At 39.6% G+C, this 24,292-nt stretch overlaps 1 protein-coding gene across 2 annotated transcripts in view; it reads left to right on the top strand.

Annotated features, from left to right (window-relative positions):
* Positions 1 to 24,292, top strand: part of EEIG2 (EEIG family member 2) — a 76,195-nt gene that overhangs the window by 44,738 nt on the left and 7,165 nt on the right. The window contains exons 4-11 of one of the 2 annotated variants that reach the window (XM_055115285.2): positions 4,297 to 4,413; positions 8,500 to 8,546; positions 16,772 to 16,875; positions 20,304 to 20,399; positions 20,532 to 20,721; positions 20,814 to 20,941; positions 21,727 to 21,796; positions 22,144 to 24,077. In XM_055115285.2, coding sequence (XP_054971260.1) covers positions 4,297 to 4,413; positions 8,500 to 8,546; positions 16,772 to 16,875; positions 20,304 to 20,399; positions 20,532 to 20,721; positions 20,814 to 20,941; positions 21,727 to 21,796; positions 22,144 to 22,198 — 807 coding nt within the window. In that variant the 3' untranslated portion in view covers positions 22,199 to 24,077. Of the gene's footprint in view, positions 1 to 4,296; positions 4,414 to 8,499; positions 8,547 to 16,771; positions 16,876 to 20,303; positions 20,400 to 20,531; positions 20,722 to 20,813; positions 20,942 to 21,726; positions 21,797 to 22,143; positions 24,078 to 24,292 lie in introns of those variants that run through there. The other variant, XM_003808326.5, reaches the window with a different exon arrangement.

Genomic DNA, 24,292 nt, shown 5'->3' with positions numbered 1-24,292 from the left:
TTATCTCCCTCCATCCTCCATATTATTGCCAAAGTAATCTTTCTAAAATTAAAACATGATCATATCATTCCCCCATTTTTAGTCCTTTAGCAGCTATTCATTGCTTATAAAGGAAAATGAAAATTTCTTAATTTACATGTGTCTGGTATGTAAGACACATCTTGTCATCTCTACTGTCATCTGCACATGAACACACACGTAAACACTCATACACTCATCCTTATGCCTCACACATACCACCCTCACAAACCTCCTGGAGTATCCCATGCTATCTTAGCCTTTTGATTTGTAACTTGATGTTTTTCCTGCCATGCTAATATGTCTCCCTCCTCTTGTCCTGTCAACTCATGTATCATTAAAGACTCAGCTTAGTCATCCCTCCCCACTGAGAACTTTTCTTTTCCTCTCTTTCTTGTAACTGTGTCTTCCTCTATCACAGCACTTTCACACTGCATTAAAGAATCTGTTCACTTTTCTGTCCTCCCCTATTAAACTATAAGAGTAGGAGTGACTTCCATATTACCTGAAATGTGGATGCTGAAGATTATTTCATGAATGAATTAATATTTGGGACAAATACAGCTAGTGTTTATGTATATATGCCATTTCATGAGACAGTTACTCAGTGAAGCCAAAGAAAAAATCATAAGGAAACATAGACTTTCTGGTTCTTCACTAGAATGTAAGCTCTTTCAAGGCGGAGTAGGTGTCCTGTTCATCACTGTTTCCCAGTGTCTGCAACTGGGCCTGTCATATAAAAGATGCTTGATAATATTGACTTCACTCATTAGTAACTTTTAGCCTGAAATATCACATTGACATGCCCCACCTTTTAATATACTTTTTAATAGGGGCTGTCTTAGTTAGTTTGGGATGCTATAGCAGATTACCATAGATTAGGTGATTTAAACAACATTTATTTCCTGCAGTTCTGGAGGCTGGGAAGTCCAAGATCAAGGTGCTGGTGGATCCAGTCTGGTGAGGGCCTGCTTTCTGCTTTGCAGATGTCTGTCATCTCATGGTGTCCTCAAATGGCAGAGAGCAGAGAAAAAGGAAGCAAGCTCTCTTGTGTCTTTTTAAAAGGGCATTAATCCGTTCTTGAGGACTCCACTCTCATGACCTAATTACCTCTTATAGGCTCTGCCACCTAATACCACCCTTTTGGGGGTTAGGGTTTCAACATATGAATTTTGGGGGGACATAAACATGCAGGCATAAGAGGCACTGATCAGATTCTCCCCTTTTTTAACTTATTGACATTGTAATATACCAACATTACAATAGTAGATGGTAAGCCAATGGGCTATTCTTTTATTCAACAAATATGTATTAAGTGCCAGGCACTGTTCTTGGTACTATTCTAAGTACTGGAGATACAGCAGTGAACAAAACAGATAAATCCCCTGCATTTGTGGAGCTTACATGCTAATGGGAGCAGGGGTCGTTGGAGGGACAGACAATAAGCAAATATGAAATATGTGTGTACATGATGTGATGGTAACTACTAAGGAGAAAAATAGAGGGGGTAAGGGGTGGAAGGCGGTAACTACAGGGTAAGGCAGGGAAGAGGGATGTGATATAGGATGGTCAGGGAAGGCCCCTTTAGAGAGATGACTTTTAAACATTGACCTGAATGGAGTAAAAGAGAAAGTTATAAGAAAATCTGAGAGACAGCATTTCCCACAAAAGAACAGTAAGTGCTAAAGGCCTTGAAGTGATCTTGGCATTTTCAAGAAAGAGGACATTGTGGCTGCCAGAGTAAATGAGGAGGAGGAGGAAATGAAGTTGGCCAGGTAGCCAGGCACAGAGGAATAGGAGACCACAGAGAAAACTCTTTCAAGAGGAACGAGATCATGACCTTTTCAGGGACATGGATGGATCTGGAATCCATTATCCTCAGCAAACTTATGCAGGAACAGAAAACCAAACGCTGCATGTTCTCACTTATAAGTGCAAGCTGAGCAAATGTTGATCACATGGACACAGGGAGGGGATCAGCACACACTGTGGCCTGTCGGGAGGGGGCGGGGGGAGCAAGAGCATCAGGAAAAATAGCTGTTGCATGCTGGGCTTAATACCTAGGCGATGGGTTGATAGGTGCAGTAAATCACCATAGCAAACTATGTGACAAACCTGCACGTCCTGCACATGTACCCCAGAACTTAAAAGAAAATAAAATTTTAAAAACTCTTACAAGAAATTTTGCTGTAAAGAGGGCCAGAGAAATGGTTCAATAGCCTGGAGAGAGACGAAGGGTGAGGTTTTGTTTTGTTTTCTTTTGTTCATTAAAGTAGGAGAAAATCCAGCATGTTTGTGTGCTTTTGGAAACGATCCAGCAGAGAAGGGAAATTTTAGAATGCACAAGAGCAGAAAGCATAACTGAAGTGATTAACTTGAGTGGGTGAGAGGAGAGTGGTTGGCCTCAGACAGTGCTGTAAGTGGGAAAGCAAGCATGTGGGCACAGATGCAGGTAGGTGAGTGGATGTCGCTGGCAGTAAAAGCTTATGGAAGTTAAGTGCTCTTTTGATTGCTTTAATTTTCCGATTGAAATAGGAAGTAAGGTCATCAGCAGAGAGTGAGGATGAGAAAGCGATGTTGGAGGGTCAACGAAAAGGATAATGTATGAATCATAATAGGGTGCACTGATAATGTGTGTCAGTCATGTAAGTATTCACATGCCCAGTTGGATATGGCTTTGTCCTGGACATATCCAAGCTTTTTCTGCTGATCTTTTGCCCCTCTAAGAGAGGCAATAAGACAGCCGGGCGCGGCGGCTCACACCTGTAATCCCAGCAATTTGGGAGACTAAGGCAGGCGGATCACGAGGTCAGGAGATCGAGACCATCCTGGCCAACACGGTGAAATCCCATCTCTACTAAAAATACAAAACAAAAATTAGCCGGGCGTGGTGGTGGGCGCCTGTAGTCCCAGCTACTTGGGAGGCTGAGGCAGGAGAATGGCGTGAAGCCGGGAGGCAGAGCTTGCAGTGAGCCAGAGCTTGCAGTGAGCCAAGATCGTGCCACTGCACTCCAGCCTGGGTGACAGAGCGAGACTCCATCTCAAAAAAAAAGAGAGGCAATAAGACTAGAGTAACCATGTGCAAATTAGATGGGTATTACTGCTGCCTGATGTGTGTCTGACTTATTGCATTTGGGGCTTGTGGCCCTTCAGCTGCTCTCTGGGTTCTTATTCTTCATTCTTTTTGTACCAATTAAAAGCTATTAAAATAATGCTCCAGCCTGCAATTAAAATATTCATCTTGAATGCCATTTATATGTGCCCACTGTGTGTTTTAAAACCCTAAGGCAAACAACGTAGAATCACAGCAGTTTTTGAAATGTATAATACTTTTTATTGTATATTTATGGAAGTATGCTTAATAAGTTGCAACTCAATTCATTTTTTGTTAATAAAAAGACTGTATATAGACTTAGCTTGCTCAAAAAATGATATAATGATATAATGAGGTTGATTTGTTGTACCACATGGAAATGAGAAACAGGGTTGAGCGACAACAGAGGAAAGACTATAGGGCAACCTTTGGCAGCTGCAGAAAATGGGGACTGAACCTGAGCAGTAATAACAAGAAGGAACAGGTTTGAGCTGAACTTCTGACAGCAGCAGAGAGGGTTGATGTGGGGCAGAGCTCTGAGAAAGGGAGGAATTAGGTTTCATAAAGAGAGATTTAGTTCAAGGATGATCAGCAAGGCAAATGTGGAAGGTAGTGAAAGAGAAGGCACTGGTACCAAAGAAAATAGGCGATTCACTTAAGTCACTCCAGTTCTTGCATGGGGAGTGAAAATTTAATAACTTACAACTATCTGCCTTCACCAGTGGTTAACTTGGCATAGAACCGGACCCAGAATAGGGAGAGAAGGGTCTAATCATTCTTCTCTATGTGTATGCAAATTATCACTCTTGGTTTGCTAGTATTTCCCACAGGGTGGTGTAAATACCACTATTTGCAATGATTTTAGCTGTTTGATATACATTATTTTTACTTTAACAGTAATATATATTCTTTAATGTATATAGAAAAAACATATTTACCACATCAAATCTGATTTCAAAGATCCTGTTGCTGAACACAAGAATAGAATAAATAAATTCATATAAAAGGTGAACCAATTTAAAAACACAAAGCAAATAATAGAACAGGTATTAAGATGTCAAAAATTGCAAATAAATGAAGTTGGAGAAAACCTGTCTAGGGTATGGGTTGAATATTTATTTTAAGGAGCATATGATAGAAGCCTACTACATAGTCTATTAATATAATTCTCTTTCTTTTCATAGCTGGGCTTTGCAGATCTAAACCTGGCAGAGTTTGCTGGATCAGGAAATACCACTCGCCGCTGTTTACTGGAAGGCTATGATACCAAAAATACAAGACAGGATAATTCCATTCTTAAAGTAAGCACGTTTCAGGATTTACTTGTCAAGAATAAAATTATCTGCCTTTAAATAAGCATATGTATATATTGTCAAGGACAAGATGTGAATCAATGCTGATATGATAAACTGACCATACCACTGAAGTATTCATCACTTAGGGAAAAACCCCATCTAAGTCACAAATGCAGTGAAAAGTAACAAATGTTCACCTTCATGGTCCTAAGGTGTTTTTCTTTGATGTTTGAACATTCAGAGAATACATACACCACTATAACATAAGAGCTCATTGGGAGGAAGGAGCATGATGAATTAATGAATACCTTAAAATGTTTGTAGCTCCCATAAGGTGATTTACAGAGCAGCTGTGATAGGTACATAGAAGCCACTGGGTTCTCTTGTAAACTAGTGAAGTGACAGATGGAACCCACTTCTGGGCATCTGCCCGGCTTTTTCCAAGTACCATCAGGAGCTATGTGCTCTAGTAATGAGTGCGAATGTATACTTCATAGAGTTAATTGTAGTATTAAATGAGATTAATTGAGAAAATATTTGTAAAGTACTTTGCGCCTAGGAAACCCCATTAGATAGACCTTTTGCAGTGTTTCAGTTAGGTTACCCCATGATGGTAAGTTATCTAATAAGAAAAGAAAATAATTCTGAGTAAAAACTGGTGTTCAAAAGTTAGTGAAGCAAAGAATTACCTGATACTCTACAGTTTTCAAACTTTTTTGCAGCAAATCTTAAGCTCTGAACATACGAAAATGTGTAAAATGGTTATTATGGCCAGTCCAGTGCATAAAGTGGTTTTTGTAACCCTCACACAAATTTAGCAGCTGGAAAGAAAGGTGGGACAGCGAGTTGATATGGGAAGGAAAATGTTCAGAAGACAAGGAAGAAATTAGAAAAGTATCACAATATAAACTTCTGTACACATCATGTTGATTGCATAGTTTTGTGGTTTTATAACTCTAAAAGGTTTTCAAAGCACTTGCCCATATCTCCATGAGATGAACAGGGTTAGACAGATGAGGATAGATTGTTATTCACATTTTATAGATGAAGAGCTGAAACTAAAGTATCTCACAAAAGTAGTCAGTGGCAGAGCTGGGACCACAGCGCATATCTTCTCCTGCCTGGTCAGGGTTCTTATTTCCTCATATTTCTTATATGAAAAGATGGATAATTCTTCTCAGAATGACAGTGTTTTCATTGGAAATTGAAATAACTTTTTAATTTCAGACCCTCACTTTCCTAAGAGCCAACTCATGGAGTAATTTCCTTCTGGCTTCCCATTCATCCTTCCACACTGTCTCTCCCACTTTGTCCTACAAAAAAAAAAAAAAATACTCTTTGAAGATCATGCCATTCAGTCATAACACTCTCTCCTTTCCTAATCTCTGCCATCTCCTGACCCCTTAGGTACCATCTCACTCCTATCCATTGATGACTTAGCTCCTGGCTCACAGTTTTTCTCTATATCTCTTCTCAGGTCATCATTTTTCCATAGCTTCACCATGTGTGCAGGCGAGCTAGCCTTGTGAACTATCTTATCTATATTTTCTCTCCTGATAGCTGATCTTCTATGAGTCTAAGGCTTCTCAGTTCCTTAAACTCCCTATCTCCAGCAATATTTTCCTCCTCCTCATCTCAGTTCCTACTCCCATGGTCACACTCTAGAGTCTAGACCTTTTTACTCCTAGAAACTTCACCCCCAAAAAATTTCAATTTAAAGTTTTCTTCCTCCTACCACTATCTCTTATGTTTCCAGTCCTCTTAGTCTCCTACTCACTTAGCTATCTTTAACCTTACCACTCTCCCACTGTCCATCAGCCCTGACTTGCTTCTACTTCCCTGTCTATCCAGCTTAAATTTCATGGGTCCATAAGGGCAGGAGTTCAAGACCAGTCTGGGCAACATAGTGAGAACCCCATCTTTAAAAAAAAAAAAAAAATACTCCTGGCTCCTCTGTCCCTGTCTCCCTGCATTGTCTGAATAATCCCCAACTTTTGTTAACTCAGTTATTAAATATCTACCCTTGCATGCTGAGCATTGCTGAAGAGAATCACACAACCAGACTAGCTGCCATTACTAAAGCCATGCTCACTGCCATCTGGCAGTCATACTCCACTTCCTTCATATGCTTCCTTTCTCAATTTTAGATATTCTGTCTCATACCTTTTTTCTCCTCGTATCCCAACACATTATTCTTGCTCTCAGATACTGACCTTGCCTTATCCTATTGAGAAAACAGAAGCCATTAAACTCAAATTCCCTCATCTTCCCATCATAGACTTTACCTGCCTCTCCCGCCTTATCCTTTTTGTCTCCTGTTACAATGGATGGCATGTCCCCTCTCCTGTCAGAAGTCAGTCCTTCCTCTTGGCTTCTGGAATCCAAAGTTTGCCTAATCAAGAGCTTTACCCCTTAGATTATCCCCTCTTCTCATCATCTCTACCTCGAATGAATCATCCTCATCAACATATAAAGAAACAGCTCCACTGTTTCCCATATTTATAAAGACAAAAATTAACCTCTCATCTTCTCCAACTACTGTCCCACATCTCTGTTCTACTTAACTATTCAGTTCCTTAAAGCTGTATGTGCCATCTCCATCTCCTTTCTGAGACATCTGTGATATTCAAGAGTGCAGTTTTGATGGAGCTGGAAAGCAGACCTCAGGGTTCTATGAAAGAAGAGATGATGAGGAAATCAGTGCAGCAGGATAGATTTGGCATTTAAAGAGAAAAAATAGTCATGGAGGTGCTGGGATGAGGAGATAGGAATGAAATAAGGCTATATAAGATACATGTCATCCATTAGCTGCAGAACATACAACAATGTACATATTCTTGTATTCATTAAGACTATGAATTGTGCTATGTGCAGCCCTGGGATCACATCTTAGCTCTGCCCTTTACTAGTTGTCTGGTTTTTAAAATATCACTTAATCTCCCTGAGGTTAAAATGAAAATAATTGCTCTCTCCTAGGAATACTGAAAATTAAAGGAAATAATGCATATTAAACACATAGCTTATGCCTGGCACATAATGAATTCTCAAATCATGATTGTTGTTAATGTTGTTGTTACTATTACCATTATCATTATTATTCCCATAAGAACATAAAGAGGTCCTATGACTGACTGTTAAAGGTAGTCAGCAACTAGAGAATAGCAGCATCTTAGAAAGTATTAGAAAAGCTTTAAATCCTGGCTGGGCACAGTGACTCACACCTATAATCCTAGCACTTTGGGAGGTCAAGGTGGTAGGATCACTTGAGGCCAGGAGTTCAAGATCAGCTTGGACAACATAAGCAAGACCCCATTTCTGCAAAAAAAAAAAAAAGAAAAGAAAAGAATTAGCCAGGCGTAGTGTGCACCTATAGTCCCAGCTACTCAGAAGGCTGAGATGGGAAGATCATGAGCCCAGGAGTTTAAGACTGCAGTGATCTGTGATAGCACCACTGCACTTCAGCCTGGGTGACAAAGCAAGACCTTATCTCAAGAATTAAAAAAAAAAAAAAAAAAAGTTTTAAATTCTGATCTAAAGCTGGAACAAAGGTCAGAAGCTTTTTACTCTTAGAAGCCACCAGCTGGCATCCCTTGAAACATCAACGTGGCAACTTGAAGGAAAACATTACCAGACACTTAGGTACCACAGGAATTTGGGAGTAAAGACAGATAGATTAGCATAGCCACACACCCACAGGATTATTACTGGTGAATTATTATTGCTATTTGTTTCCATTATTTCCATTCAGATTTTTGCAGTTTTGAGGTTTTGAATGTTAAAAATGATTTTAATCTATATGGAGCAGTAATTGAATATTGAATATAACCCACTTCTTTTTTATTTTATTTTTTTTTAATAGAGACAAGGTCTTGCTCTGTTGCCTAGGCGGGAGTGCAGTGGCATGACCATAGCTTACTATAACCTCAAACTCCTGGGCTCAAACAATCCTCCTGCCTTAGCCTCCCATGGATATAACCCAATTCAACAATCATTTAATTTAATGCTTTCCCAATAGAAAATATCGGACTAAGTGCTGTGAAGGAAGCATTTTATAATTTTTTATAATCGTGATATTTCTTGTTTTATGTTTAGGTTTTGATCAGTATGCAACTGATGTCTGGTGACCCATGTTTTAAAACGTAAGTTGATACCCAATAAATGGATTATGTATCCAAAAGTATAAGAAAGATTTATTTGTTTAAATTTTTACATTAATATTTTGTAGTGCTTATAGGAAAATGCCAGTTAAGGGATAGTTTCTTCCCTGGGAGACTGACCTGACCCTCTTAGAAGTTATGTTTACCTATTACCAAATGAGTTCTCCATACTCCAAATTATTAATGCTATAGGTCTTTCATCATCTTCAGGTTTTGCGTAAAATTATATAAGCAAAAATTTTTAATACGGCTTCTGTGAACATATTCATTTCTTCAATAAACACCTATTAAGTGCCTTACCATGTGTTAGGCCATATTCTAGATACTAGAGAAACAGCTGTGAACAAAATAGATTAAGTCCCTGCCATCCTGGAGCTTATATTCTAAGAGGAAAATGGACAATAAGCTAACAAGTAAATATATAATATACAAACGGTCATAAGCGCTTAGGAGAAAAACGATGGGAGGGCCATCGTGAAGAGAAGTGTTGCTATTCTATATATAGTAGTCAGGGGAGGCCCCCCCTTGGTAAAGATGATATTTGAGTAGAGACCTGAAGGAGGTGGGAAGCAAGTCACACTGGCATTAGGGGGAAGAGTATTTGAGGTAGAGGAAACAAGGACAAAGACCTTGAGGGAGAAGTGTTCTTGGCACGTTCAAGTAGCTGCCTGGAGAGCAGCGGGTCTAAAGCAGAGTGAATGAAGAGGCGGGTGATAGGAGATGAGGTCAGATGATAAGGAGTCTTGTGGCCATTATAAAAAGGACTGCCACTCACACTCTTGAGTGAGATAGAAAAGCTATTGGAGGTTTTGAGCAGAGGAGTAAAATTATCTGACTTGTGGCTGCTAGATAGGGAATAGACAATCTGTAGGAATAACAGAGAGGACAGGGACACAAATAAGTAGATAAAAGGCTGTTTTCAGTAATCCAAGGTTTTAAGCCTGAGTAACTGGAAGAATGGTGCTCTCATTTGTTGAGATGAGAAAGACAAGAGGAACAAATTGGGAGCTTGGGTGTTAGACGTTTTAAATTGGAGATCCCTATTTAACATCCAGGGGGGCATGTCAAGTAGGCAATTGGTGGATAGATCAACTAGAGTCCAGTGGGGAGATCTGGGCAGGAGATAGAAGTTTGGAAATTATTACATCATCAGCATACAGGTAGTAATTAAAGCCATGAGACTTGAATAAGTAACTAGAGGGAACGAGTAGAGATGGAAAAGAACCAGAGACTGAGGTGGGGACACCCCAGCGTGTTAGAGGTCGGGGAGATTGGGAAGAAGAATGAGCAAAGAAACCACCAGTGTGACTGGAGGAGGAAAGCAAAGCGGAGTCCTGTCCTGAAAACCAAATGAAGAAACGGCCTCAGAAAGGCAGGAATAAGCACCTGTGTCGCACGCTGCTGGAGTGGGTCTCAGAAAATGAGGACTGAGGATTGACCTTTGGAATTTGCAGTATAGAGACTATTGATGACTTTGGCAGGCACTTTGGTAGAATGCCCTTAGACTAAAGCCTTTTGAGCATGGGTTAAAGAGAGTTTGGGAGGAGAAAAATTGGAGACAGTGAGTATAAACAATTCTTATGAGGGGTTTTGCTATAAAAAAGAAACAGAAAGGTGGGGTCATAAGTAAAGAGAGGATTTGGAGTAGGGCAGGTTTTATTCATTTTTAAGATGGAAGATGATATAACATATTTGAGTACCGATAGTATTGGCTCAACAAGAGGGAAAAACTGATGATCCAGAAAAGGGACTGTTGCTAGAACAGCGCCCTTGGATTGTTGGAGGGAGGAAGGCAGAGAGAACATGGCTACTGACGCAGGTAGAGGAGAAATGGAAGCATATAGAAGTTCTTTTCCAGTTGCTTCTGATTTCCTAGTGAAATAGGAAACAAGATGCTCATTGAAGAGCAAGGACAGGGAAGATAGAGGAAGGGGTTTGAAGAAAGGAGAAGGTGTGCAGAAGTCCTCGCAGAGAGTGAGCGTGAATGGAACAGGGAAATGCAGGATTGCCTGTCAGCAGTCTTGAGGACACTTAATGATTAAAAATGAAAGTTCATTGATACCATTGAAATATCTGAGAAAAATACACATAGAAAACTAAAGAAAACATTACCTCCCTATGTATCAACTTCATGTTTTTAATAGCTGTAACTTACAAAGCAACATCTGGCCGGGCTCGGTGGCTCACCCCTGTAATCCCAGTACTTTGGGACGCCGAGGCAGGAGGATCACTCTACAAAAAATACAAAAATCAGGCGTGGTGATGCACACCTGTGGTTCCAGCTACTTGGGAGGCTAAGGGGAGGATTGCTTGAGCCTGGGAAGTGGAGGTTGCAGTGAGCCAAGATTGCACCACTATACTCCAGCCTGGGTGACAGAGCAAGCCCCTGTCTCAAAAAAAAAAAAAAAAATCAATTCTTGATTAAAACCACACATCTTCCTATAACTTAGCCTTCCTGTGCTGTCTTCTCATAAACCATGGTTTCCTGACTCCTTTATTTTCTGCTTTCTTGGGATTAAACCAATTTTGCTATACTATTTTTGGTGTCTCAGGTAACTGTTTTTCTAGTGGAGTAAGATTTAGGGTAAAATAAGAAAATGAGCTGCAAAACTTAGTAGAAGAAAATAAATTGATCATTCCTTCTCATGAACTTTTTATGGATATTCCCTTTCTTGCCCTTTCTCTTCCCTTTTCTCTCTCTACTTAAACTCACATATTGAAGAGCTTGAAAGTAGATCATCTAATGTTTTATATTATCTCCATAAATTTAATTCTGACAATCTGGAGTTTATATTTACAGAGAAAGACTTTTGTAATTCATAAAAATAAGCAGACATTACCTAATTCCAAATACATAAAAGTATTTTTCGAGAGAATCAAACCCTCAGTAGTTTTTCTTTTCTCTTTGAAATTGTTCAAATGTCATTGAAAAAGGGGAAATTCTAACACATTCATACACTTGCACATACTGAATATGTACTGAATAGAAAAACATTTTAACTACTGATATAAAAAGTAAATTAGTTTTATCAAGTTATATTTAAATATATGTCAAATATGTAAAATCACATTACTTTAGAGCTGAAAAGAATGTTGGAAGTTGTCTAATCCAGTGATTTTTTTTAGACTATTTAGCTACAAAATCCTTTGCTCAAATATATTATGAGGCCAAGCATGGTGGCTTATGCCTGTAATCCCACACTTTGGGAGGCCAAGGCAGGTGGGTCACTTGAGCCCAGGAGTTCACGACCAGCCTGGGCAACATGGTGAAACCCTGTCTCTACCAAAAAATAAATTAAAAAATTAGCCAGGCATGGTGGTGAGCCTGTCGTCCCAGCTACTCAGGAGTCTGAGGTGGGAGGATCCCTTAAGCCCAAGAAGCTGAGGTTGCAGTGAGCCAAGATCATGCCACTGCACTCCAGGCTGGGTGACAGAGCAAGACCTGTCTCAAAAATAAAGCAAATATATTGTGAATCCTAGTATATAAAATTTTACTTTATATCCCCTCCAACTTTGGTAAGATAAGAATAGATTTTCCATTGAGCACACTCCCATACCTACTTCCAGAAGTCCCTGAAGGAGATCATGAAACCAGTTTTAAAAGTGTTGGTGTAATCCAAGTTCTCATTGTACAGATGAGGAAACCGAGTAACAGAGCAATTGTGTGACTTTACTCAGTATCTTTGTCCAGAACGAAGATGTAAATAACTGCTGGAGGGCTTCATTCTACCATTCTCTGCTTTTGTCTATCTTTAAATTTTTCATGATATAAATTGTTTTAAATTTACTTGAGAAACAGGAGTATAGCAGATCCTTAGTCTCAAGTTTAAATCCTAGTTTTAATATTTTCTGAGCAGAAGATCTGTGACATAGATTGTATAATTCTTCTGAAGCACCAATTATATACCATAAGGCCAGAATTTATGAAGAAGACAGCTGGTAAGTCAGCCTAACCACCTACCCTAAACTTTATTGCATAGTTCTCTACAACTCATCAAACACCCACCAACTCTTGTAAAAGAATGAAACTCACTCTGAAAAGTGCTAATAAAGAAAACAGATATTTTGAGAGAGAAAGTGTATACTCTGCTGGCATTTGGGAATCTGGTGGCAAAGCAGATCTAGGGGTGATATAAGTCTCTTGAATAGCAAGGTTCTGACGCGTTCATATTCCAAAAGGAAGGAAATTATCATTTGTGAAAATGATTTCACAAATGTTACTGTCTCTCAATTCTTAAAACAACTCTGTAATATAAATATTATCCATATTTTTGAGTGAGGACATCGAGACTAAGAGGTTAAGGAATTAATTCTTCCAGGGTCCCAGGATGCAATCATTCATTCAGTACATGTGTATTGATTGCCTGCCACATGCCAAGACTTAACAAGCTAGAAAAGACCAGCCCCTGCTCTGAAGGGATTCACTGATTACGTGGGAGACAGGCACACAGCATACAGTGTCACTGGGGCACACAGGATAGGATCCCTAGCCACAGTTCTTTGAAAGCCAGGGAAATCTTTACTGAGAAGGGGACACTGAGCTAAGTTTAGGGGATGACTAGGAATTTACTAAGCACAGGAGGTAGGTGGGGACACCCCAGGAGAGAAAACAGTGTGCACAAGTTTATGCCATCGTTACAGGGCATTGAGTATTTAAGAAATGTCAAGTAGGTAATGTTGTCGTTTTATGAGGTCATTTTTCACATATTCTTAACATTACTATAAAGCAATCAAATTAAAGTAATCCCATTTCTTTTTCTATACTTGATCCACATTAAGTGATTTCAGATGAGAGATGTAAAAGCATTTTCAGAACAAAAGGGGTAATAGAACAAAAACTGGCACATGGCAAGCACTCAGTGATTATTTATTCAACAAGACTGAGTTGTCCAGGGAGGTAAGAGAGCTGCCAAGCCCCAGCTAAGATTTTGGATTCTAAATTTGCTTTACTATCAGTCCCCATAGTCAGTGAATTTTCTCTGTAATGCTTAGTTGCCCCAGTAATAGAGCAGTTAGTATAGATGGCTGATATTATCAAGGGTTGCAGTTCTTCAGCTTTTTTGAGACCGCAGAACAAGGGGTGCCAAATTGAAGGTGTTGCTTAAAGAGTTGTGGCTGTGGAGTCAGGCTGGAAGGGAGAATGGAGCCAGAGGGGAATAGAGAGGGAAGGGGCCAGTGTTTGGGAGTTCTGAGGGTTGGAAAACAGGTCTAAGACATAGAGAGGATAGGGACACTGTAATCAGGTCACCTGTGAAAGAAACTGGCATTAAAAAGGTAAGAATTTTTAGACATGCAGGCATGAGTCAGCCATCAGTGATTAATGACTATGACTGTAGGCTCCATTCTTTGTGTTTCTTCTGTGTATTAGTCTTTCCCACGAAATATTTAATGCAGGGTGTTTTTTTTTTTTCCACGAAGCTATTTTACATTATTTGAAAATACAGCCCGAGCGTGGTGGCTCACGCCTGTAATCCCAACACTTTGGGAGGCCGAGGTGGATGGATCACCTGAGGCCAGGAATTCAAGACCAGCCTGGCCAACATGGCGAAACCCTGTCTCTACTAAAAATACAAAAATTAGCCAGGCATGGTGACAGGCACCTGTAATCCCAGCTACTCAGGAGGCTAAGGCAGGAGAATCACTTGAACCCGGGAGGCGGAGGCTGCAGTGAGCCGAGAGTGCGCCATTGCGCTCCAGCCTGGGAAATGAGCGAAACTCCGTCTCAAAAAAGAAAAAAGAAAGGAGAAAGAAAATACAGCTGTTGGTAATTGAAGAGGCAGGTCTAGGCCAGACTGCAAGTTCTAAGGGATTTGAGTTTTATGCCGAAGGAGCTATGGAGGGTATTTAAATAAGAGAGTAACATGTTCAGAGGCAAGTTTCAGAAAGACCACAGTGACAGTAGCATGGAGTAGAGATTGGCAGACCAGCAAGGAGACCCTTGCAGTCAGCCAGGAGAAAGGTACAAAGGCCAAAACTCAAGTAATTAGTGGAGATGGAGAAGAGATGATGAATAGGAAAAATACTAAATGAGGATCTGAGATTTGGAAATTGATTGGACATGGGAAAATGTTATTAGGAAGGAGGCAGAGGTGATATCCGTAATTCTAGTTTTGGTGACTTTGTGGATTGCAATGACATTTACGGAGAGAATACAAGAAGAAAACAGTTTTGGGAAAGATGAGTTTAGTTGGGGATATATTGAGTTTCATGTACCTGTAGGACAAATACTTGAAAGCATCTCAATAGGATATGTAAGTCTAGAATTTAGGAGATCCTAGGCTGGAAATAGTCAATAAATGCAATAGATTTAATAGCAATCTTAAATGTCTCTATCCCCAAGAATCCGAGTAGCCTGAGAACTCCATTAAGAATAACAGGGTAAGAATTTAAGAATTGCCATAAAGCAGGTCAGCTGCATGATTCCTTCAGCCACCTCCCTGTTTTATCTCTGGTCACCAAGGGATAGTTTCTGGGAAGATGTGGTTTTCTTCTGCAATATCAGCCTCAAAAGGTTAGGGATTGGCTGGGCATGGTGGCTCGCACCTGTAATCCCAGCACTTCGGGAGGTCAAGGTGGAAGGATCACTTGAGACCAGGAGTTAGAGACCAGCCTGGGCAACATAATGAGACCCTGTCTCTAAAAAAAAATGTTTTTAAAAGGTTAGGGATGTTTTCTAATAAAAATCCCTATGTTAAAAAGGAAACCCAATGGGATCACTAGTCAACAATAATTTATTGTACGTTTTAAAATAACTGAAAGAGTCTGGGCGCCATGGCTCACATCTGTCATCCCAGCACTTTGAGAGGCTGAGGCAGATGGATTGCTTGAACCCAGGAGTTTGAGACCAGCCTGGACAACATAGGGAGACCCCCATCTCTGCAAAAAAAATTTAAAGTCTCTACTAAATGTAAAAAAAACCCAGGCATGGTTCTGTGTGCCTATAGTCCCCGCTAACTGGGGGACTAAGGCAGAAGGATTGCTTGAGCTGGAGAAGTGGAGGCTGCAGTGAGCCATGATTGCGCCACCGCACTCCAACCTGGGTGACAAAGCGAGACCCTGTCTCAAAATAAATGAGTAAAAAATAAAAGAGTATAATTGGACTGTTTTGTAAGAAAGGATAAATGCTTGAGGTGATGGATACCCCATTTACCCTAATGTGATTATTATGCATTGCATGCCTGTATCAAAATATCTCATGTAACCCATAAATTTATATACCTATTATGTATCTACAAAAATAAAAAAAAATTTTTTTTTGAGACGGAGTCTCGCTCTGTCTCCCAGGCTGGAGTGCAATGGTGCAATCTCAGCTCACTGCAACCTCTGCCTCCCGGGTTCAAGTGATTCTCCTTCCTCAGCCTCCTGCGTAGCTGGGACTACAGATGCATGCCACCACACCTGTCTAATTTTTGTATTTTTAGTAGAGACTGGGTTTCACCATGTTGGCCAGGCTGGTCTCGAACTCCTGACCTCAGGTGATCCACCCGCCTTGGCCTCCCAAAGTGCTGAGATTACAGGCGTGAGCCACTGCACCTGGCCAAAAATTTTTAAAGAAAAAAAAAACTGTTAGAAATTAAATTTACCCCTCCTTGCTTCACAGCTTTTACGTGGAATAGGAGTTTGAATTAACCAATGAAAATAGATCCATTACTACTCCCAGAGAATCCAATCCAAAAAACAAATCTAAACAACTGGGCCTCTCTGTAGACTCTCCCTGGGCAGGTGAACTGTTTACAGAGATGAAGGTAGAAGATAAAACCATGGATACTATTTAAGAAGTGAGTGGAGCCAGCCAGGGAGCACAGTCTCTGAAGCAGGAGGCACGAGGCATTCTCCTCCCAGCCTGATTCAAAAGGGCTTGGCACTTCCTTCCTCAGCTGAAAGGTGCTGTCCTGAGTTGACAGAGCAACCCTCCCTTGACCAGTGCTGGATTCACACTGACAGAGGCCTCTCTTTTTAGGACTCTATGGAGACAATGCCCTTTTCTTGTTATGTAAAAAAAAAAAAAAAAACCTTTTTCTCTTATGAATTTTATTCAAGTTTTGAAAAGATGCTTATACATTATTTGCTGATCTTTGTTACTTTCACTCTCAAAGGGGTAACATTACCAAGCAGTCTATGCTAAGGCTTACTAAGCTCACCAATCAATAACTATTGTAAACTTTGAGGCTCCCCCACAACTCCAGTTCGTAAATGTTTATTTACAGGCCTCCCTCCACTTCAATGTCTATACCAATTGCTGGTGAATCTGAATCTTTGCAAGAAGATAGAAAAGGTGGAGAGACTCTCAAAGTGCATCTTGGAATAGCAGGTACGGATGTGTGGCTTACTGGTTTTTTAATTTGTGAGAGACGACTTGATGCCCTAAAAATTCCCAAAGCCCTTTGGGAATTGTGTGGGTATTTGACTTGAAACAGGCCAATAAGAATCAACAGTTTTAATTATGTAATTCTTGGTTGATCCAGTGCTTTATTTTGTCTAAAGTATTGTGCTCTGACAGATTAAAAACTAGATGTTACAATGACACTCTCCTCACTGTATGCATCTACTCCCCACAGGTACAAGAGAATACTACAGGATTTTTTCCATTTTTCCCATTCCATTACCCTGCAACTTCTGCAAAGCAACCTCTGCCTCTCGGGTGTCGCTCCTCTTCCATGAATCGCTTTCCCTCTGTCAGTGGTTCTCAAGCCCTAGTGTGCATCAGAGTCACCTGGAGGGCTTGTGAAAACACAGGTTGCTGGCGGCAGCAGCCAGAGTGTTTGATTCAGTAGATCTGGGTTAGAGCCTGAAGTTTTGTATCACTAAGGCATTCCCACGAGACGCTGATGCTGCTAGTCCCTGACCACACCTTGAGATCCACATTTCCAGACACACTTCTGGCAGCGGTCAGAATCTGCTCCAGAAGTAAAAGCATGGTGGGGATAATGTCAAGGTTGCAGGAGGAAAAGGACTTAGGAGCTTCCTTCTTTCTTCAGTATTATGTGAACAGGATGTATTGTTTGAAAGAAGGGAAAGGTGAAGTTATATAATTAACCCTTTCACTACCTTTTAAAATATGCAAATATTTGGTTTCTTATAAATAATGGTGACTCTGAAATTTCCTGTTTTGGGATCAGTGGATCTTTTGGGAACTTGTAACCATTCCATTAGCTCCTTCTCTTCAGCATGTAAATATTCTGAATTCTTTCTCATACTGAAAAAATGAAAACAAAAACTCCTTAGCCCTACATCCTTCTCTATCTACTGCACTCCCTTAGGCTCCAGCAGGCTGGCGCATGTGCTCACATGCTCTCTCTCTTCCCCCACTCTGCCCCAAATATAGATACATCTATCTCTCTCTCTCTCTCTGTGTGTGTGTGTGTGTGTGTGTGTGTGTGTGTGTGTGTGTTTGTGTGGAGAGAGAGAGAGAAAGATCAGCAAGAGATGATATATGTACCACACACTTCTTATAGCCAAACTTCTAGAAAGAATATACTGTCCATTTATTCCTAAACACATTAGCAATCTGGCTTCCATCATCTGCCCTCTCTTGCTGCTATCCCCAGATACATGATTGTCAAGTCCTGTGGACATTTGTTCTGGCCTTATCTGATGGCCAGTTATTCATTCTTGATGCTTTCTCTTCCCTTGGCTCCTACCTCTCTGACCTTTCCTTTTCTAGCTTCTTAGAGGCTTCTTCATCTTCCTCCAACTTCCCTTTACATATCGATGTTCCACAGGGTTTGGTCCCCTCACTTCCTTGAGCAATACCATCTATACCCTTGGCTTTATCTATCACATAAATGTACATGTGATTGTGTGATGTACATGTGATCAAATGCTTTGGGGAAAGGTCCACTTCATACCAAATGTAACGCTGAAATCCATCTGTTTCTCTTTCTACCCAGCCAGAGTCTAACTAAGTTCTTCATGATCAGGTCTTATTTATTTCTGTATCCCCAGCAGAAGGCCCGGGACACAGTAGATGTTGAGTGACTGTTGAATAGGCATCCTCAGGTGTCTCTAATTCCGCATATCTAGCACAAGTCTTCCTACCTTTTCCTCCTGTCTTTTCTACTTCAGTTTTCCTGACACAAACTTCTCCTTTCTTATTGAGTCCTGCTATTTGTGCCTATGAAACATCTCTCACTCTCAGCTGGATTATTATGAAAACCTTCACTCTTATGCCCCCTGTTTATCCTGTTGCCAGAGTTTTCTTCCCAAAATGTAGATTTGATCATGTCACACCCTTTCTTAAAGCCACTGAACTGTTTTCTTCTTTAAACTCATAGAAGGTTCTTCATCAACAGGCATCTACTCATCTTTCTAGCCCCTTTTCCCTCGGTTATTATACTCCACTACCCTATATGCCAACTTTACCAAATGATCTGCTTCCCTACAAAGAAGGCATGCTCTTCCCGGTGCCTTTCCTTGCTCATCTAGCTCAGGAGTTCCTATACGTCACTCAAGTCCTGGGGTTAACCTCCTCTGTTACCAGGTTGTGTCAGATGCACTGTCCTTTGGAGCTCTTAATAGCTGCTTTTTTGTGCTTGTATTTTTGTACTTACCACATTGTATAAGTTTTGCTTCTACCTCTAAACTCTAAGCATGTATTTTGTCTTATTTTGTACTTCCTATACCTTGTACAGTATTAGGCACCTGACTTGGTAAAATATTAATAAATATTGATTGAATGAATAAATTTTGAAAACCAGAAGATATGTGGATGACTTAAGATCTGGGCCAAACCCAGAAGTAAAGAGCGCTGCATAACTCGATATGAACCAACTTTTTGAGTTCAGATTTTGCTGAATGTTTGCGTTTGGACCACTTATACTCTGTCCAGAAATGAGAAACCTTTGCAGAAGGACCAGGTTACTCCAGTATTTTCCTTGTTTTGCAGCATTTGTTGGTCCAACTGCATGCAGTATCATTTATAGAATAGCTGCTATAATAGCTATGTTACTCAGTTGCTTTCCTTCTGCTTCTAAGTTAAAAACAGTTCTTGTTTCCAAATATGATTGTGCCCTAGGGAAAATGGTCACAGTTCTGCATTCTCTGGAAGAAGCCTGGTTCTGAAAATATGTAATTGGCACCTGGAACATACACATGATCAGAAACTATTAGAAATGGCTTTGACACTGCCTTTTGTACATTTACTTTGAATCTGAATACTATAATCACTTTCTTAAGAACTTTTATTCTCAGTGCTACATCCCATGCTGTGTTGATTTAAGCCACAGACATTGCCCAAATTATAGCCTAGCACTAACAACACTAACATTAAAGTAATAGAGTACTCTTTAGCTTGCTGTTGTGATGGATTTTTAAGGAAGCAGTATTTCCTTAGAAACCACACTAAAACCTACCAATTTTGTGAACATTTATAAGAATACATCTGAGTCATTTTTATTAGAGAAATACTGAACACTAAAACTGTAGCAGTTTTAAGATAGAGTGCTGTTAAATGTTTTGAAAAACAGGAGTTTATTGCATAGACTGAACTAATAAAGGACTGAAATAATTTTTTAATGTTATGAAAAATATAATTCTTCAGCGAACTAAGGTATTTAAATACTTTGTATATCTTGCAATACAGTTATTTCCATTGCACTGACTTAAAAGGATGTCCCTCATTTTGTAACTTATTGTTTTGATAATGAACTTGGCAGAGTTTATAAAGTCTGCAGAGTAGAATACAAATTGACCATTAACTTTTTGGCAATAAGAATGACATCATGTTATGACATATTACAGATCTTTCAGCAAAGAGTGCCTCTGTTCCAGACGAACTTGGTGCCTGTGGACATTCTAGAACATCAAGCTATGCAAGCCAGCAGTCAAAAGTATCAGGTAGAGGCTAACAGTGAAGTTGAATTCCTTATTGTTCCAAAGGGACTTGAAACTGCTGTGGTGTGGGGGAACGATGTCAGATTGCAGAGTGTTTGATATGAGTATTATATCCAAGGTGATTTTCTCTGACAGGGTATAGCACGTGTCACTCCCGGTCATCTAGTTTCTCTGAGCTCTGCCACAGGAGAAATACCTCAGTGGGAAGCACATCAACAGGAGTTGAAAGTATTCTAGAGCCATGTGATGAAATTGAGCAGAAAATCGCTGAGCCAAATCTTGATACAGCTGATAAAGAAGATACAGCTTCAGAAAAACTCAGCAGGTATCCTTTTAGTTTAAAGAATAAATTTTAATTTTTAAAAAACTTTGTTTTCATAACATAATAAAAAGGAAAAAATGTAATTCTTTTCAAAGATGCCCAGTGAAACAAGATTCTGTAGAATCTCAGCTGAAGCGAGTTGATGACACCAGGGTGGATGCAGATGACATTGTAGAGAAAATATTACAAAGTCAAGACTTCAGCCTAGATTCCAGTGCGGAAGGTGTGTAGGTAACTGTTAAGCATAGATTCCTGCAATCCAGGTTTTTGTAATCTGTGTAGTCAGCAGTAAAGAGGCTCAGAACATCATAATACTGACTGTTGCATATTTGTATAGTAAATTTCATGCCCATAAAAATCTCAAGATAACTTTATACCTTATTTATTAATGAGAATGAATATTGAATTTAGAAAAAGAACAAATTTTAGTTAAAAGTGATCAATTTTAAATAAAACATTTATTGTGTTTTTAATTATGCCCAGATGTCTACAGTGTTCGTATACCTGATGATAGGTATCTACATCTGCTTTTGTTATAAGTGCTTTAAGCCACTGTTGTAATTTGGAGGTGGTCTTAGAACAATAGTGAATCATGGAATCCTTCATTCCCTCCTTAGAATTTTCACTGAAACTGAAAATTTGTATGCCACCAATTTGAAAGGTATAATTACTCATGTTGATGTGAATAGAAAGCACTTAACAGTGGACTTATTTTCATTATGTAGTTGGGTGTAAAGAGAAATAATTAAACCTTACTTTGGAAATTTGTAGGAAGAGCTATCTCCATTACTTAGTTAAAAGAAAAAGAGTTTTTAGAAACATTGATGAGAAATAACCTTTAGAGTATCTTTTAAATTGCCTATTTTAAAACATGTATATAACTTTGGTTTTTAAGTTGTTTATTTCTCTAATAAACAATTGTAAAATCTGAATTATTACAATATCCATACTATTTGACAATAGTCTAATAATTGTACATGTAACAAACATTTTAAATGTGTATTGCAGAAGAAGGACTAAGGCTATTTGTGGGTCCTGGGGGAAGTACAACCTTTGGCAGTCATCATCTTCCAAATAGGTAAGTAGTACAAATAGTGTCTTATTAAAATATAGACTAATTTTTTTTTAAAAATCATGAGTAGAGGATGATGGTTGCAAAGTTTGTACTAGGCTGAAGCAAGGAAACACAGATAGTAGTAGTTACATGAGAAGAGTTACAGCTCTTAGTGTAGCTCTCAGTTTTCTTAATTCTGGGTATGTTTGACATTATATTTTATAAATTAGTTTTTAATTTCCTTAGAAATATTTTTAAAGTGTATTAGTCAAGGACCAGTAGACCATTGGGAAAGTTGCAATATAAAAGGACACTTAGAAAAGAGTTCTTAGTCTTTTAAAACATTAATTTTTTATTAATTTATTTTCTAGAGACAGGGCTGTTGCCCAAGCTGGAGTGCGGTGGTGCAGTCATAGATCACTGTAGCCTCAAACTCCTGAGCTCAAGTGATCCTCCTGCCTTAGCCTCTTGAGCAGCTGGGACCATAGGCATGTGCCACTGTGCATCGCTAGTCTGATATTTTAGGAAGAGCAAAATAAAATTACATTTTCAGTCAATGATCTTATCTTTTCTGAGCACTTACACAGCCACTGAGCAACTTAAGCTGCTGTTAACCTTTCTTGTACTCTCCTTTTCTCCACCCCACTGCCATACATATTAAAACCATCATTCTCAGCAAACTATCGCAAGGACAAAAAACCAAACACCGCTTGTTCTCACTCATAGGTGGGAATTGAACAATGAGAACACATGGAGACAGGAAGGGGAACATCACACACTGCGGCCTGTTGTGGGGTGCGGAAGTGGGGAGGGATAGCATTAGGAGATAAACCTAATGTTAAATGACGAGTTAATGGGTGCAGCACACCAACATGACACATGTAAACATATGTAACTAACCTGCACGTTGTGCACATGTACCCTAAAACTTAAAGTATAATAATAAAAAAAGAAAAGTTCTGAAAAACCAAATACCATTTTGCTAGTTATTCAGATGCAGATGAAGAAAAGTCACCTGCCAAACTTACACTGATTATCAGCACTGCAGCAGATAATAGTGAGCACAGACACCAAGGACAGTGTAGGAATTCTAATCACTCACTTGCTCCTTAACAACCTGCTCCCCACACTTCTGTGCACCCCTAATTCCATTCCATGTCGTATTTATGTAGAGTCCCTGCACAACTACAGAGTGAGTCACAGTTGCAGGTGGGTAGCCCCTTGGACCAAGACAGTTATTGTATTCTCTCGTGGTCAAAACCTAAAAGAATTTTGCATTCATTTCTTTTACTAATACTCATTTTAATGAGTACCTCCTATTTGTCCAGCACATTACAAGGCTCAAAAATAGACTAACAGCAAAAACCTACATCAACGATTAACTACAATCAGATATCAATATAAAGCTACTTTCAGGGAGTAATGTGAAAAAGGATTTACAGAAGATGTAATACTATTTAGATCTTTGATTGACTCATCTGCTTATTAAATTCAGTAACTTTCTTGGGCCAATTTGTAGGTAAGGATGCAAGTAGAAAAGACCCAGCTCTTACCCTCTGCTGGCTTATGGTCTAGCACATGGGGCTGGCAGGCTATAGCCCGTAGGCCAAATTGGCCCACTGCCTGTATATAAAGTTTCATTGGAACACAACCATGCCTGTTTATTTGTATAGTGTTTACTGCTGCTTTGATGCTACAGTAGCAGGGCTGAGTGGTGCAGCAGAGACTCTGTGGCCCGCAAAGCCTAAAATATTTACTGACTCTTTTTTGCAGATGAGATGGACAAACTAAAAGTCATAACATTATAATAAATACTGTAATAGAGGGAAGTTTGAGAGAACAGAAACAGGATCTCAGAGTTCACACTTGAAGAGAGACTTTGGGAGAATAAAAATAAGTGGGGGGCTTATAAGGTGAATATGATGAATACAAATACTCCTGGTAACAAATAGAATGAATTTATAAGTACAGTAATTATGATATATAATTATATCATAATAAACATATAGCAATTATAGGTAGCATTGAGCATTTATTAGTTATGTGCCAGGCACAGGTACATATATATTTTTTATTCAATTCTTATGTAGTAGTATCTTTCAGTGCTCACAACATACTACAATTAGTTTGGTGTTTTTTTAATGGAAACAAAGATACAAAGAAGTAATTTTAGGCTGGACATGGTGGCTCACACCTGTAATCCCAGCACTTTGGGAGGCTGAGGCGGGTGGATCACTTGAGATCAGGAGTTCAAGACCAGCCTGGCCAACATGGCAAACTCCCATCTGTACTAAAAATACAAAAATTAGCCAGGTATGGTGGCGGGCGCCTGTAATCGCAGCTACTTGGGAGGCTGAGGCAGGAGAATCACTTGAACCCAGGAGGTGGAGGCTGCGGTGAGCCAAGATTGCACCACTGCACTCCAGCCTGGGTGACAGAATGAGACTGTCTCAAAAAAAAAAAAAAAAGGAGAAGAAGAAGAAGTAATTTGCCCAAGGCCTTAAGTGGTAAAACCAAGAT

Source organism: Pan paniscus, chromosome 1 (assembly GCF_029289425.2).
Source record: "Pan paniscus chromosome 1, NHGRI_mPanPan1-v2.0_pri, whole genome shotgun sequence".
In the NCBI taxonomy this organism is placed as follows: Eukaryota; Metazoa; Chordata; class Mammalia; order Primates; family Hominidae; genus Pan; species Pan paniscus.
Note: the sequence above shows the minus strand (reverse complement) of the source record. Positions and strands in the feature narration are given on the sequence as shown.